Source organism: Saccostrea cucullata, unplaced genomic scaffold (assembly GCF_032062105.1).
Source record: "Saccostrea cucullata isolate Sc308-1 unplaced genomic scaffold, CSIRO_AGI_Scuc_v1 ctg167, whole genome shotgun sequence".
Classification (NCBI taxonomy): domain Eukaryota; kingdom Metazoa; phylum Mollusca; class Bivalvia; order Ostreida; family Ostreidae; genus Saccostrea; species Saccostrea cuccullata.
Window position 1 is genome coordinate 356,145 of NW_026939192.1, and position 17,633 is coordinate 373,777.

At 36.6% G+C, this 17,633-nt stretch overlaps 2 protein-coding genes across 2 annotated transcripts; one reads left to right on the forward strand and one right to left on the reverse strand.

Annotated features, from left to right (window-relative positions):
- Nucleotides 1-2,962: 2,962 nt before the first annotated feature.
- On the forward strand, nt 2,963-7,470 carry LOC134252529 (steryl-sulfatase-like). Its single transcript, XM_062735030.1, has 6 exons — nt 2,963-2,990; nt 4,072-4,534; nt 5,374-5,496; nt 5,636-6,334; nt 6,416-6,700; nt 7,010-7,470. The coding sequence occupies exons 2-6, from the start codon at nt 4,267-4,269 to the stop codon at nt 7,363-7,365; spliced, it is 1,731 nt and encodes a 576-aa protein (XP_062591014.1). The 5' UTR covers nt 2,963-2,990; nt 4,072-4,266; the 3' UTR covers nt 7,366-7,470.
- LOC134252527 (double zinc ribbon and ankyrin repeat-containing protein 1-like) lies at nt 7,463-17,343 on the reverse strand. The gene is made up of 17 exons (XM_062735029.1): nt 17,236-17,343; nt 16,783-16,898; nt 13,730-13,883; nt 13,316-13,442; nt 12,925-13,021; nt 12,664-12,740; nt 12,430-12,530; nt 12,198-12,312; nt 11,936-12,037; nt 11,444-11,660; nt 11,079-11,182; nt 10,794-10,959; nt 9,403-9,476; nt 9,206-9,286; nt 8,781-8,914; nt 8,376-8,450; nt 7,463-8,271 (listed from the first exon to the last, which is right to left on the reverse strand). The coding sequence occupies exons 2-17, from the start codon at nt 16,889-16,891 to the stop codon at nt 8,109-8,111; spliced, it is 1,896 nt and encodes a 631-aa protein (XP_062591013.1). The 5' UTR covers nt 16,892-16,898; nt 17,236-17,343; the 3' UTR covers nt 7,463-8,108.
- Nucleotides 17,344-17,633: the final 290 nt, after the last annotated feature.

Sequence of the window (17,633 nt, forward strand, 5' to 3'; positions counted from 1 at the left end):
TTTTTGAAATTTTAGTCAGCATTCTGATAGAGTTTATAAACGTCTATAGCCTCTGAAAATTTGAGCGAAATCTGTTGAGAAATAAGTGAGATATGAGGCCTCAAAGTTGCGGTCTAGGAAGTAGAAGAAAACAAGCTAATTCAGAGAATTTGTGTCCCCCGCTAAGGGAAAAGTAAACCATGCGCAGTTCGGGGGTCGGGGGGTCGGATCCCCTTCACTGAATTTATAGAATTATTAAATGTATACAAATGTATGCATACAATGTAAGCATATAAAATATGCCAATATGGATATAGAGATTTGATGGATTATTCTTTATTATGTGTGTAGAAGATTCTTTTTTATATGGAATATTTATCACACTGTAATGATGATATTATGAGTTTGTACAAGCCAGACCTCACAAATTTTTCATTTCACATGCTGAATACTATCGTTTAGTAAAAAAAGAAAAGTATTTCGAAAAAAAAAATTGGTCATCGTCAAAGGTGCGATAAGCCCTCTCCCATTTAAAGCGAGAGACATACCACTAGACCACGGAGCCGCTGCAACACGGCGCCAAATGTATACAAACATGAAGTGACATACATGTATATATTCACGTTCGATATTGTCAAAATTTTACACAATGCATGGTGTCTAATTTAACCTTTATTAAACAGTTCTAATAGATGTAATAAGAATATAAAGTCCACCGAGAACCTGTTTTATACATAATAATTCTCCTCATGTCCCTGTGCTAAAAATAGCGACATGTAATACAATAAATACTAATAAAAGAAACGGGGCGGGGTACTTTGAGAGGAGTGAGAGAGGTCCTAGGGAGTTTTGGTATAATATTACATTGCAAAAGCTCAAAATCTTCCTGAAATATCGCCCGAAAATGATAGTGTTTCATACAAACAGAATATATAAATTTACGACCTTGAACTTTGACCTTTTGACCTCAAAATCAATAGGGGTCTTTCTTAGACCACAGGGAGTTGTTATGTAAAATATCATTGCAAAAGCTCAAAGGGTTCTCGAGATATCGTGTGGAAACGAAAGTGTTATAACAGACAGAATTTGCTTATTTATGACCTTTGACCTTTTGACCTCAAATCAACAGGGTTACTTACTCATTAGTCCATAGGGAGTTGCTATGCTAAATTTCATTGCAAAAGTTCAAAGGGTTCTCGAGATACCGTGTGGAAACGAAAGCGTTACAGACAGACAGAAAGACGGACGGACAAACACAAATTAATATCCCCCACTTTTCAAGCGGGGGACAAAAAAGAATAATAATCTTTACCATCAGAATCAGTAGAAGGTCTTCCGTTGGAAACGGAAGACCTTAACTATTTGTTTAAAATATATCTAAAAGTACTCTTCGATCCTTACTTGACTTTTTTTGTCCCCCGCTTGAAAAATGGGGGATATTAATTTGGGTTTGTCCGTCCTTCCGTCCGTCCGTCTTTCTGTCTGTCTCTAACGCTTTCGTTTCCACACGATATCTTGAGAACCCTTTGAGCTTTTGCAATGAAATTTAGCATAGCAACTCCCTATGAACTAAAGAAGACCCCTATTGATTTTGAGGTCAAAGAGTCAAAGTTCAAGGTCGTAAATTTATACATTCTGTCTGTGTGTAACACTATCATGATTTCAAAAAGATTTTGGAGCTTATGCAATGTAATTTTATCACAAAACTCCCTAGGACCTCTCTCACCCCTCTCAAAGTGCCCCGCCCGTTTGTTTTATTGGTGTTTATAGTATTACATGTCGCTATTTTTAGCACAGGGGCATGAGGAGAGTTATTGCGTATAAAACAGGTTCTCGGCGGACTTTATGTTCTTATTACATCTATTAGAACTGTTTAATAAAGGCTAAAAAAATCAAACACCATGGATTGTGTAAAATTTTGAGAATACCAAACATGAATATATAAATGTACATGTATGTGACTTCAGTTCTGCGTATACTTGATTCCATATAAAGCGATTCCGTGGTCTAGTGGTAGGTCTCTCGCTTCACATGTGAGAGGTCCCGGTATCGACTCTCAGACGATCCTTCTTTTTTTTTTTTTTTTTTAATTTTCTTTTTTTTTTTTTACTAAAATGATAGTATTCAGCATGTGAAATGAAAAATTTATGAGGTTATAAAATCATCATTACAGTGTGATAAATATTCCATATAAAGAGAATCTTCTACACACGTAATAAAGAATATTAAACAATCAAATTTTTATATGCATATTGACATACATGTATTTTATTTGCTTCAGTATATATGTATACATTTAATAATTCTACAAATTCAGTCAGGGGGATCCGACTTTTTCCCTAAGCGGGGGACACGAATTCTCTGAATTAGCTTGTTTTTATACCCCCCGCTTGAAAAGCGGGAGGGTATATAGTAATCGTTAATTCCGTCCGTCCGTCTGTACGTCCGTCCGTCTGTTACGCTTTGGGGTACCCATCTCTTATCCGCAACTCCTCTCATACCACTGAATGAAATTTGATGAAACTTTCACAGAATCTTTATTACATATTGCCATTGTGCACCTCCTATTTTACTTTTTGATCCGACAGATATTTTGGGTTTCCCGGCCACAGGAAAACATGGACTTTTTCACCAGTTATAACCATATGGGAAGCGGAGCATAAAAATCTATTTGTTTAAAATATATCTAAAAGTACTCTTCGATCCTTACTTGACTATTTTTTTTTTTTGTAAAATATGTTCATGTACCTGTATGGTCTTGAACGAGTAATAAACATGTATACAGGCTACATTGAGAGAAGCTATCGGTATATGGCATAGGTGACTGCTATCGTGTCACCAGCGGGGTTAAATTGAAATACACTTAAACACTTGTCATTCATAATTCGCTGTTCTTCAACATAGATGTACAGGTCGAGAAGTATAACGGTAGTGGGGTCGGAAACTAGGTCTATACAAATTGGTATAAATTGAAACGTGTGCTTTAATGACAGTGTTGGAGAGTTTTCCAGGTAAGTGCGTATGCGATAATTTGATTGCCTTTAAATGTCAGTTTCAACTATCAAAAGTAAGTATACATCAATTTTATCATTACAACTGCTGGGAAAATATGCTTTATGTTTATATCCATTAGACTGGATTTTCACTATCGGGTTTAGCACCCCCTTTTCCTTTCATTATGTATATAGAATATATGGTAGAAATGTCAGTTCGTAATATATTCCAGTGCTGTCAAAACAAAACATTTTAATTTTGAAAATATTTGACTATGTTCAGTTACTTCGATTCATTTATTATAACTCGGGATGTAGAATACAGCGGCTACTATATATATAAGTTTTGTTCAGGTACGGTGTAATCAATTTCAGTTTATTAAATGGGTTCAGTGACAACACGGTGTTTCCCTAAGGTCGAACACTAATTTACAGTTTGATTCGAGGGGTCGAAAAAATGCATTTTTCCTAAATTCATGTAACTTATATTGTTTTAGTATACACTCTTTGACAAACCTTATGCTAGCTTCCATTTCTTTGATAATTCCATGTATTGCACTGCTGGATTTAATGTGTAGTTTTCATAACTGTCGTTACATAAACACCAAGTGAAGGTAGTTAATAGGATTTAGCTGATCTCTCCAACATCAAAAAGTTGGAATTCTTATGTTCAGTACCTCACTCAGTGATCAAACATCTCTTTTTTTTTAACTGTTCAAAATCTTCTTTCAGTGACGTAGCATCGTTTTTGAAAAAGGAGGGGGGAGCCAAAGAAAAAAAAAAACTTCAACCTACCTAAAAACAGGTTCAGTTTCTTTCAGTACCAAATTTTCTTCATAAAATACTACATTACCCTTAATACGGCATTATCCTTATTTGACCTTAGTGTGACACAAAGTTTGGGGCCAACCGACATGTACCTTTCACTTTCAATGAACATGTTCAATAATAACAAATCATGTTTTAAAAAAAAGGGGGCAGCCCCTCCCCCCCCCCCCTCTCCGTTGCTACGTGCCTGTTTTTAACATATATTTATAAAGAAAACACTTTTTAAAGGTATAACATAAATATTATTCATGTTTTAAGTCTATTTTTGCAGGTCTCTTAATGGAGATAATAAGTAAGGTCAAAGTCCCATAAATCTACTTCTGTTGACAAACAACGTATAGTGGATGTACATATCCAGTCACGGACTTTTGTACCAAGGACTTTACTGTGTGTAATAATTATCACGGATTTCAATGTCAGTGAACACGTTCATCTAACTGATTCACATTCATCCTGATTGTTAAAAATGAGATTTTATGTGATATTTTTGTGCACGATTATCAAACTTCTGATTCCGTCCGAATCGCTTAACTTCAAGCCAAACATAGTAATATTCCTGGCGGACGACCTGGGGTACGGGGATGTGGGTGTGTTCGGGAACAACACAGTGCGGACGCCCAACATAGACGCTCTTGCTAGCGATGGGATAAAACTGACCCATCACCTGGCAGCGGCTAGTGTGTGTACCCCCAGCAGGGCAGCCTTACTGACGGGGCGCCTCCCAATCAGGACAGGTAGGACTCTGTATTGGATATCGGCAAACATCGAATTAAAATTATACCTTTTATACCACCCGCTTGAAAAGTGGGAGGGTGTATAGTGATCGGGATGTACGTCCGTCCGTCTATACTTCCGTCCGTCCTTCCGTCTAGCTATACGTCCGTCTGTCTGTTGCGCTTTAGGGTACCCATAATGCCAATATGACCTCATATTTTACTTTTTAATATGATAGTTATTTCGGGTCTCCCAGAGTGCCATTATAATCATGTTGGGGGAGGGGGGGGGGTGTTATCATTTAATGAGCTCAGTGCTCACATTTCCTTTAGTTTTACCCTGTATCAAAACGTAAGGGGTGTAGTTTTTGGGCGCCAACATATTTAACCTTGGAATGTGGCCCACGTTTGCAATGTTTTACCAAAATTTACCCTGGTCTTTACCTTTGAACAGTGTAATTTTATATTTCAAGACTTCTCCTTTATTTCCAATATTTTAACTTCATGACCTTGGAATATGACCTGGGGAAAAAAATAAACCTTGCCATACTTTCTGAATGGTTAAAACTAGGCTTTCCTTGCGAGATGACCTTACCTTGGTTACCAACATGTTTGAACTCTTTACCTTGGAACTTGATTAACATTAAAACAAATTAACCCTGAACTTGTGTTGCCATACAAGAATATCAGTTTTTCACAACAAACATCTTGTTTCATTTAAGAGTCACATATTTGCAGAAAATCTCTTCAATTTAGGTAATTTGGCAAAAGATACAGTCATGTATGTACTATATATAATATGCATATTCTCTTTAGTTAATAATACTTACATTGATACGTTCTTCAATTTTGATTTTCAGGAATGTTTCCGGATGGTAGAATAGTGGTGAACGTGTTTGCCGCCAACGGTGTCGGCCTTCCGACGTCTGAGGTCACGTTGGCAGAAATCGCCAAGACGGCAGACTACAAAACAGCCCTCGTAGGCATGTTCTCTTTTATTCTTTCATTTGTAATGGTCCTAATGGAGCAAACCAGGGACATAAATTATATGTTACATGTATTTTCTCTTCGAGTTTCGATTTTGAATTTTCTTTTTAGCTATATCAAACTTTTACTTTTCAGGTAAATGGCATTTAGGATTGAACAAAGATTATAGAGGAGATATGGCGTTTCACCCTCGAAATCGAGGTTTTGATTTCTATTATGGTCACATTCTCACAAACATGAAGGACTGGAGCAATGAAGGGGACCGAGTGTTGCTTTCTCAGAGACCGAATTTTTACAAAGAAATAGGCGCTGTGTTTTGTGTGGGATTATTGTCGTTGATATTCTTGGTAAAGGTTGGTCTAATTGGACGGGGGTTATGTATCTTACTCTTCCTTGTGATGATTTCACCAATGGTCTATTTAGTGTTTGTTTTCAACAATATGGCAAGGTTAAATGGACTTCTGTATCGAGATTTTGAGCTTGTTGAACAACCAATTCACTTAGAAACCCTTTCCTACCGATACACACAGGAATCCATTAAGTTTCTGAAGGAGAGAGAGCGCGACAACCACCCATTTCTGATGGTTGTTTCTTGGGATCATGTGCACACTGCTTTAAAGACATTAAAGAAATTTCGTGGAAAATCGCAGCACGGTCGATATGGTGATGCCATCGAAGAAATGGACTCTGGGATAGGTGACATTATGAATGCTCTTGATAAATTTGGTTTTGGCAGAAACACAATGATATACTTTACTTCTGACAATGGGGCCCATTTAGAGGAAACGGGGATAAATGGCCAAAGCGATGGGGGCTCCAATGCGCCTTTCCGGGGTACGGTATTTCAAATCATTCTTCAATCGCATGATCTATTGTTTATAAAAATATCCTTATGTATTAATTTTTTTCTTGTAGGAGGGAAAGCTCACCCTGCTGTTGACGGGGGTATACGTGTACCAACTGTTATACGGTTTCCTGGTGTTTTACCTAGGGGTAAAGTTATAGAAGAACCAACACAACAAATGGACATGTTCAGCACCATTGTCCGTCTCATTGGTGGAAAGGTTCCAAAGGACAGAACCATTGACGGAAAGGATATCTTACCTTTATTACAATTCAAAGAAAACAAAAGTCCCCACGAATTTATGTTCCATTATTGTGGTCCACATCTACAGGCAGTGAGATACAGACCCGACAAAGGTACGATTATAGTAGTTAAATGTTAGAGATGGATAGGACTCAACAAAGGTACGGTTTTAGAGGTTAAATGTTACATGTAGAAATGGATAGGACCCAACAAAGGTACATTTAAAGTGGTTAAAATGTTAAGAGATGGATATGACTATATTGGTCAAGTCCAAAAGGTCAAGCTCTTTCTTGGTGATGTGTCAATACAGTATGAATGTGGATTTGCAAAGCATGCATACATTCATGTTGTATGCCAGTTCCAACTAATGCCTGTAGTATGGACACCGATTCGGGATAAATGTAGTGTCTACTTTTTTTCAGGGAAGAGTGTTTGGAAACTAGTGTCGGAACTACCAGATTACAAACCAGGCGAGGACAAGTGTTACGGCCTGGCCTGTAGCTGTTCAACCATCATAAAACAAGACCCGCCATTATTGTACGATTTGACCTCAGATCCAGGGGAGAGAAATCCAATCACTTATAAATCAAATCCATCGTTACAGAAAATTGTAGATAAAATGACAGTAGCAATATCCGAGCATAAAAAGACTGTGGGCACACCAGAGAGTAGAATGACATTTTTCAAATTATTATGGAGACCTTGGTTTCAGCCATGTTGTAATTTCCCATCGTGCTCTTGCTCAGACTCTGTATACAAAGATTTTGTAGACAGTTAAATTTAAATATTGTTAAAAAATTTATTGTAGAATTGGGTTCTAGGAGATGGAATGCATTGTAATGGAGAAAGAAAAGCATAATAAAACAACACAGATATTAAACTATGATACAACTTGCGTCTTTATTTCTTCCCACAATCTGTTCTAAGATACATACATATAGCCTACTACTCTACAGCATGCTGACCCTCTGATATACAGACAAAAGAACTTGACAGAAACATTCAATGAATAATGATATCTGTAAGGAAAAAAATGATTAATCATATCAATACAGATGTATAGATACTACAAAGAAACAGTCGGTCAACTACATTTAGATATCACAGAGCAATGAGAAGGGAGGTAATCTACAAGTCAAAACAAAGGAAATGATACCTTATTTCCAAGATATTTAATTAAATATGACAAGCAGACAATAATTTTAATTTGACAATGTTATTTTTAAACTAAATTGTCAACTTGCAATTGCAGAATTTAAGAAATAAGAATTAATATGATATACTGGTATCGCAATTTCAAAGTACATGTAATAAATAAAGATGATTTTAATAACTCAGCCTATGTACTGCCATTGTCCTTCAAATTCAACTTGGGAGTAAATGGACAAAGACCACAACATTTTCTCCCTCCTAGTTAACATCCAATATCAATTATAATTTATAAACCATTTTTTTCAATAACACCTACAAATTTCACAAAATATGCTGAACAAGATGTCTTCCTATCATCAACAGAAGCCATTAAGAAGCTGGGATTCTGGTCTTTGGTTTGACCATTTTTTTCAGTTGTGAGTTACCCATGGCAGACGCAAACTTGGTCACTATGCTGTCATATCCTCCCTTAACAGCTAAATCATATGGTGTCTCCCCGCGGTCGTTTTTCTTGGTTTGGTCTGCACCATTCCTTGAAAATAATAGAAAAGATTATAGAAATCTGAAGAAACTGACAAAGACCGACTATTTCTCAAATTTAAGCCGAATTATTTTAGACATTAATAATAAACTTACTCTAGCAGGACTGAAATGACCTCCGACCCTGAAGGTCCCAGTCCAACGGCCTCGTGTAGAGGTGTGTTGCCCTTACTGTAAATAAACAGACATCATTTTTATAACATCATTATTTTTAAGAGATGTTTATATCTTAATTGATAACGTAAAGATAAGGGGCCTCTTGTAAGCTACATGCCTTGCACTGTTCTAAGGAAAAAAATATTTAAAATCAGTAATACAGATTATACAATAGTTCTAATCTTGATTAACTGCTGATAGTAGAACTAACATAGAGGAGGGTCCTTTGATGTTGACATGGGATTATACATTAATTATCTTGATTAAGTGACTTACATATATAGAGGAGGGTCCTTTCATGTTGACATGGGATTATACATTAATTATCTTGATTAAGTGACTTACATAGAGGAGGGTCCTTTCATGTTGACGTCGGCCCCGGCCTCCACTAGGACGGGGATACAAGCAGCCCGCTTCCTCCTCACAGCCACGTACAGACAGGAAAGTCCATCTTTATTAGTACACTCAGGATTGGCTCCCTAACAATAAGTTTAAACATTATTATATTTTTACTTTTTTAGTACTAAGTTTTGGTTTTCTTTAATTTGTTTTCCTCTTACATGTACCTAAATTCTAGAAATATATTTATAACAACAATTCACTGGAATTGTTTTAAATTTACAGTGCATATTGTTTATGAATTTGTAATGCATACAAAGAGTGATCTATACTTAGCAATTTAGGAATTTCATCCTACTTGCACACCCACAATAAACCAGGATAATAGATAAGAAGAAATGATTGATGACACACACTTAGTTATTACTGACCTCATCTATCAGCTGCTGAACCTCTGATGGATCCCCCTCGCCGTTTGGTCCCAGTTCTCTCAATAATTTTTGGTCAATTGCCTGAAGTTATTCAAAAGGAAATTTCCAAGTTTCAAGACTATTGCAAAAAAGATGAAGATGTGAAGACAAAATGCCTCTAAAGTGTTTGTATTTATAAAAGTATGGATTAAACTCACTGCAATTTTTGGTCCTTCTTTCTTTTTTGGTTTTGTTTTCTTTGTTTTTTTCCTTGATACATTCTCGATACTCTCTACAAAATGAACAATCAATAATTACATAAGTTAAATGAATTAATAGAATAGCTTTTAAAATGAAACATTTTTTATATTAATTTACTTGGCTTGGTTTCTTGATTATATAGAACTGAGTAAATGCAAAATGCTAACAGAATACTAGACTAGCAAAACATTCAAAAGCTCCTGAGTATCCTGGTTTTCATGCTCTTACCTTCTGTCACTGTTCTGCCAGCTATCCTGCTCTGTGTGCTGACTGAGATAATCTTCACTCATAGCTATCTTACCTTCAGACTGAGATAATATCCACTCATCACTATCTTACCTTCTGAGTTGCTGTTGTGCCAGCTATCCTGCTCTGTGTGCTGATTGAAATAATCCCCACTCATTGCTATCTTATCTTCTGAATGAGTTAATCTCCACTCATCACTATCTTACCTTCTGAGTCACTGTTGTTCCAGCTATCCTGCTCTGTGTGCTGACTGAGTTAATCCCCACTCATTGCTATCTTACCTTCTGAGTAGCTGATATGCCAGCTCTCCTGCTCTGTGTGCTGACTGAAATAATCTCCACTCATCGCTATCTTACCTTCTGAGTCACTGTTGTGCCAGCTATCCTGCTCTGTGTGCTGACTGAGATAATCTCCACTCATCCCTATCTTACCTTCTGAGTCGCTGTTGTGCCAGCTATCCTGCTCTGTGTGCTGACTGAGATAATCTTCACTCATAGCTATCTTACCTTCAGACTGAGTTAATATCCACTCATCACTTTCTTACCTTCTGAGTCACTGTTGTGCCAGCTATCCTGCTCTGTGTGCTGAGATAATCTCCACTCGTTGCTATCTTACCTTCTGAGTTGCTGTTGTGCCAGCTATCCTGCTCTGTGTGCTGACTGAGATAATCTCCACTCATTGCTATCTTACCTTTAGACTGAGTTAATCTCTACTCATAGCTATCTTACCTTCAGAGTCACTGTTGTGCCAGCTATCCTGCTCTGTGTGCTAACTGAGATAATCTCCACCCATTGCTATCTTACCTTCAGATGAGTTAATCTTCACTCATCACTATCTTACCGTCTGAGTCACTGTTGTGCCAGCTATCCTGCTCTGTGTGCTGACTGAGATAATCTCCACTCATCGCTATCTTACCTTCTGAGTCGCTGTTGTGCCAGCTATCCTGCTCTGTGTGCTGACTGAGATAATCTCCACTCATTGCTATCTTACCTTCAGATGAGTTAATCTTCACTCATCACTATCTTACCTTCTGAGTCACTGTTGTGCCAGCTATCCTGCTCAGTGTGCTGACTGAGATAATCTTCACTCATCACTATCTTACCTTCTGAGTCACTGTTGTGCCAGCTATCCTGCTCTGTGTGCTGACTGAGATAATCTCCACTCATCGCTATCTTGCGTCCTGCCAGGGGATCCTTGTTATTGCGTAAGGCAAAGGTAAGTGTGACACTTAACTCATAACCATCTTCTTGTACTGTGCTTGTCAATAGCTGAAATGGAAAGTAAATTTAAAATCACAAAAGTTCCTGAGTAAACCTAAATGTGATATAAAGAAGATTACAAATTCTCATTATTCCTGTTGAAAAATGATATTTTCATGTAACATTACCTTCCCCATTTTAGGTTCCCCGATGAGAGCTCGGAACTCAGCCTCATTCTGGGCATGTGCTTTTAAGTGTGCACAGATATGATCTACCTGTTTTCTCCAGTAACCTTCAAAGAAAGCAATAAAAAATTTTAAAAAATGGATAAAATTATTTTTCAATTAAATGCTTGGCTTTCAATATTTTTTAAATTTTCTGTTAAGCTGCTTCAGTCCTGAATAACAGGAAAGGAACACTAAATAATAGAACTTGTAAATCAAGTACCGGTACTACTTGAACCGCTAAAATTATTGATGACTATGGTTTGCAGACTGGCAAATGTACTGATAATAATACAACGTATTTGCTCAGTAAAGCCAGTGCTTTGTACCTTTGCCTGGACTAACTGCAGTAAGCAGTGGTCGTCTGTCTCTCAGCTGTTTCTCAAATGTCTTTTTCTCCTCTTCCTGCTCCTGTTTCTTTGACAGCTCCCTGTCTGAGGGGTAGAACAGACCCACGGTCTGGGTGGAGGCATTAGCGGTGGGGCGTCTTGGGGCGGCAGTGGTGGACGGAGGTACAATGGGGTAACTGACAGGTAACCACTGGGTCTACAAGTAAAAAAGTTTATGTTATTATACTGTACTATCTACTATACAAAAGTATGGGTATGTTTCTTCAGATTTTTAAAAAAAAATATAATCAATGATGAATTATGATATTAACCATGTCATTTTGTTTGAATACAAATTCATGTATTTTAGTGCAGAAAAGATTTAAAGGAGTTCAAATAAAAGTTATTTAATTTTGTACTTGTTCTACCTTCACCATGCAAATTTAACCCTATGAAGTAGTGAGAATTTTGTTGTATGTTAAGTTTGCTGACCTGAGGGGGTGGTTTGTGCTGTCCTGGTATAGGTCCCTCACACACCACACAGGTGGGGACAGAGAAAGGCACCACCGACCTGCAGTACTGACACATGCCCATCTACAATACACCAGGGTCAAAGTACATTCAAACCAAAAATCTTTAAATAATCTTTTTAAGAAGTAAAATAAGTTCAAAGAGGATTACGTCTATAAGTTTAAAGTGATTTTGATATTTTTTTGGTTACAGAGACCTGTGCATTAGAGAAGCTAAGAAATACCTTTCTGATATCACTTGTTGGGATTGACACCTTAGGTGGGGAGGATGGTGATGTGGTATCCACTCCATTTGTGTACTTTCCAAGTAAATCAAAATCTCCAGTGTAATAAGATGTTCTAAATGTATGAAAAACCAGTAAGAAACGTATTAATATTTATAATATAGTCACATACAATTCCGTTCATAATTCAGTAAAAGTTAACCCCCTTTACGTGTGAACTCCCCACACATACCTCATCTGGTCTAACTCTTGTTCCAGTCTCATGGCTGCCGTGCTCTCGGGTAGGCGTTTGGCTGAATGTGGCCTCTGAGGGGACTCGTTACGAAAAGTAGCCTAAAAAATTAATAATAGTCCAGGCATTTTTAAATAAGTATAAATTCTCTTCAATGTCTCAAATTTCTTTAAAGATAGTCCTTTTCAAAAAATCCTGTTCAGTGAGAGTTAAGTGTGAGCCCTTGTTTTATACCTCTCTATTCCTCCTTGCACTGGAGAATCTGGCATCAGCATATGGCCGCCTGTGTGAAGTCCCAGACACAGTCATATCTGAAATATTTTAAAACTGTACAATAATTCTTATCATCCAGAAATACTTGAAGATTAATGTGTTATCCATTCATTCTGGGATGCATCATTGTTTTAAAAGATACATGTGTATATCCAACGTCAGATAAAATCTTAAATAAACTGTGAATGCTAAAATACATTGTACGTTTACTGGCATACTAACCTGCTAGTTTCTGAGTTGCTGATTTCATTGCTGATACATCTGTCCAGGCAGTGCCTTCAGATAACATTAAATTTTTTGCTGCTCTCTTTGTATTCAACTTTTGAAAATAAACATTGTTTTTCAGTATAAAGTTGCAGGTTTTAAACACATATACATGTATGTTATAATTTTACATTCATAGCATCATAAAGAAATGGATCTAAACTGATTTTAAAATAACCCCCACCCTAAAGAAAACCCACACAATTATTATGAAAATAGTATTAACGAAAATGATTTTATAAAGTGCAATGTGTTTTGTCTTACAATCTAACAGTAATTTTAGGATATGTTGAGGGGGTAGGTGGGACTGGGGTGTTACATATAGATAGAAATTAGTCAATTCACTGACCCTGGTTTGTTCTTGATTGATTTCATCCTGAAACCCAAGGTCATCGTCCACTGGTGCCGAATGTGGAGCGGGGGCAAACTCCACGTCAAACACTTTGGTCACCATATTACTCTCCCTCATCCCATCTCTACAATGGAAAACACACTGTAATTTATATCTGTATGAGAAAAACACACTGTCTAGATTCTTACAGTTTATGAGTGTACTTATGGCAATTGCACATGCTTCAATGAAAATATGATCCAAAAACCTAGAGAATTCAGCACATGTCTATGTATTTTAAAAATGTCACACTCATTCAGTTTTTAGACAGTAAATTAAATTTCCTTGATTTTTTAAATACAAAACAAAGAGGAGTTTGATTTAGAATAGTAGTCATCTATTACGTATAAATAAAGTGACTTATCAGCTTACTTAGAAACTGCTACTGCCTTGACAGTCTGCTTCCCAGCCGGCAGTGTAAACGGACCAATGTACTGCATTGTACATCTCTCCACTCCAACCTTGGGAAATGGATCTGGTTTTGTTCCATTTATTGTGTAATATATTGTAACATCTTGCTTACCATCTATGAAAAAATGAAATGTAAGTGTTCAAATGTCCTTTTTTAAGGATTGCAAAGAAAAATGTTGATAGCAGATAAAACAGATTTTCTTCAAATTTAAAAAAAAAAAAAATTTGAATGAAGTCAGCTGTTAACCATTTCTTCCTTAAATATTCTTCTACTACTTCCACAAAAAAACTGCATGTACAAGTCATGCAAAAAGCACATTCGACTATATTTCTGCAAGTAAAAAATGAGTGAAATTTTTTTGATTGTAGAAATTTCTGGTCCATAGGTCTAATAGGCTCTCCAAAGCTAATTTTACATTTAACATCACCTATGCATGTAGGAAAAGAATATGTTAAGAAAACAGTGATATCATGAGAAATATTTTGACTACTCAACAAAAAAAGTTAAGGACCACTTACTTTTTTGAAAGTTTAAAATACTATAAATATTTTTGTTGCATTTATTTTGTTTTATCTGGGTTTCCATACACTTTTATGGATTGTTATTCAAACACACTCTTGATTTGTGCTCATTTCCTGCGATTTTTGCTTATTGAACGTTTTGCTTTATCTAGATTTCTGTGATATTGGCTGTATATTGGCTGTATTGTAAACTCATTGACAATCTCAGAAAGGAACAGGATTCGATTATTTGTACAATATTGTTGCTTTTTGCCATTAAACACATTTTCATGCCTCAAAGAAGACATCTGAAGGTAGAGGAAGCCGCAAGGGCCATTGGAATGCTTCAAGCTGGATGCTCACAGCGTCATGTTGTTGCGCAACTTGGTGTAAGCCATTCTGTAATAGGACGTTTGTTGGAACGATACGAAGAGACTAATAGCATCAAACGGAGGCCTAAAAGTGGTCGCCCAAAAAGTACAACTGTCAGACAATATAGACAAATATCACTACTTGCCAAGAGAAACCGAAAGCTTTCTGCTGTTGCTGAACAGAGAGCTATCTGTAGAAACAGGTATAAGGATCTCCAACCAAACCTTACGAAACAGACTGCATGAAGCGGGATTACGTGCCAGAAGACCTGCTGTGCGCCCACCTTTAACCGTAGAACATCGCAACTGCTGCCTCCAGTTTGCTCAAGACCATATCAACTGGGACCATCATCATATCCAAGGAGTGTTACGGACTGATGAATCCAGATTTTGTCTGGATTTCGATGATGGTTGCAGCTGAGTATGGAGGAAGAAAACGAGAGGTTTAAGGACTGCTGCATCACTGAACATGACCGATTTGGTTGTGGGTCATTCATGATTTGGGTAGGTATGAGTTAAAACGGCTGCACAGAGCTCTACGTCATAAGGAATGGATCACTAACAGGTGTCCTTAACAGGAATGAGATCCTTACACCAATTGTTAGGCCTTACGCTGGTGCCATCGCTGGAAATTTTATACTGATCAGAGCTGTGGAAAACTTTTTCAGGTAGTCAGTCATTCGGACCGGCAAGAAGACAAAATATGCCAGTCCAAAGTGATTTTTGCCGGTCCGAAATAGTAAGTTGTGAAATTAAAGAGGTCATAACATTCACTTTCTTAATTACACTTTACATTCAGTCTCCATTTCCAAGTTCTCCAACGTTTTCGTTTATTGCATTTATAACAATACTAGATTTCATCACCTTTGAGCAGGTGACAATGATAATTCTGCACAGTAAACGTAATTTTTTTTAACATTAATGCATTTGGGAATTATATTTTACCTCGAAAATGAGTCTTAGAAAGTTGGTGCATCGATAATGAAGAACATGATCGATGAAAAAATAAATCTGGGACAGTCGAAACGTCGGAAGTACTAGACTTACCGCTTTACTCAACTGTGTTTGATTTTTTAAAAATGTTTTACATAACCATTTAATTAGCCTGTCTTTATTTTTTATGTTTTCTACCTAATTCTGTCCTGTTTGTAAATTTAAAAGGTTCACGCGAGACAATACTGGTTTCGCTTTCATTCAAGCCTCGATCTCGTGCAAAGAAAAAGTATCGCACAATCGTATGTAATGTATGATAATTAAGCTGGGATGATAGGCCCTAAATTAAAATGGAAAAAAAAACCTTTAACAAAAAAAAGAGGTCGGTCATTTGGACCGACATTGATCGCATTTTTACCGGTCACAGGCATTTTTTGCCGGTCTTGCTGGCATGACCGGCAGTTTTCCACAGCTCTGCTGATGGATGACAATGCCAGGCCCCATCGTGCGAGAGTGGTCAATCAGTACTTAGAAGAAGAAACAATTGAAAGGATTGATTGACCAGCAAAATCACCCGATTTTAATCCAATAGAGCATGCATGGGACATGCTCCAGAAGCAAATTTTAGAAAGGCAAAACCTACCAATAACGCTCTGTGAACTTGAGTTTGCTATTGTTGAGGAATGGTCAAGGATTCCACAGGATAACTTCCGAAATTGAATTAACAGTTTTCCAAATCGATGTAGGGAAGTAATTCGGGCAGAAGGTGGCCATACAAGATACTAAGAATATTGTTTGGACTTTCCAGGCTAATTAAAACCCTGAAAACACGACTGTTCTTTCCTCTTGAATTCCTGTATTGATGAATATTCTTGTTGTTTTGACAGTTACATGTTGTTAAATGTTGTTCAGTTGTTTATTATAAAAGATTTATCATTGTTTACATTTAAAATATTATTTGATTCCACCACCTTTACAATATATGTTGCAAAAAATAAAATTCTCATGCTGGCCCTTAACTTATTTTGTTGAGTATATATGGAAAAATATAATTAAACAATGCAGTTTTTATAGCAAGAAATATTCCCTTTTTCAACAGATGGTACTGTACCTCTCTGGTCATTTATTCCAATGTTTTAGACCAGCAAGCTACAGACCTGCAGTTAGAATGACCTTTTCTTAATGATCTTCATACAAACAGAGACATACCTATTGAAAGTTCAATTTTGGTGTTACTGTCGATGGAGAGTTTGGACCGCCCAGGTAAAGGTGTCCTAATAGGAATAATAGAAGGTACTGGGATTGATCCAGCTGTCATTCTGTCACTGAAAATACCAAAATAAAACTAGTTGTATTTTAAGTAAAAAAGCATACATTTAAAAAAAAAACACATCGAAATTGATTCATATTACATGTCAAAGAACATTGTTATGCTCTTTTATACACCCAAAGAGCTCATCATATTGTAAAAAATTCAGCAATTATGCAATATCTTAAAATATATGATTATGGCCTGTATATGTATATATATATTTTTGTCTTTCTATACATAGTCAAAAGCCTATATTAATGCAATGATGATACATGCATCCGTGACTAGTTTCTCTTTTAAGGGTTAAAAATCTAGCATTCATTAAAAACGCTTATTAGCTTCTTCATTACCTTCAATGTGTCATAGGTCTTCAATTACAACATTAATTGAAATCTATTAAAAAAAGAACCTGTACAAAATCTTAACGATAACTTGTCCAGACACCTGCCATGTTTTGTCAATAGCAACACGCGCCTTAGATACTATGTTAAACCAAATCTGATTGGCTGCTCGAAAACTTAGAAGTCAAGCTGATCTCGGAATTTAATTTCCGATAAAAAAAAAAAAATTCACATGCTTGCTTTAAAAAGGCAAATGGCCATCATAAGTGAGTCATCTTTCAAACAAAGAAGATGGAGGAACAAGGCGTGCAGAATGCCTATAGCTTCAGAAATATAAGAAATCATAATCAGTATGTGAATTTAGTATTTTAATTAAGTTCTCATTATTGAAATTTATAAAATTACGA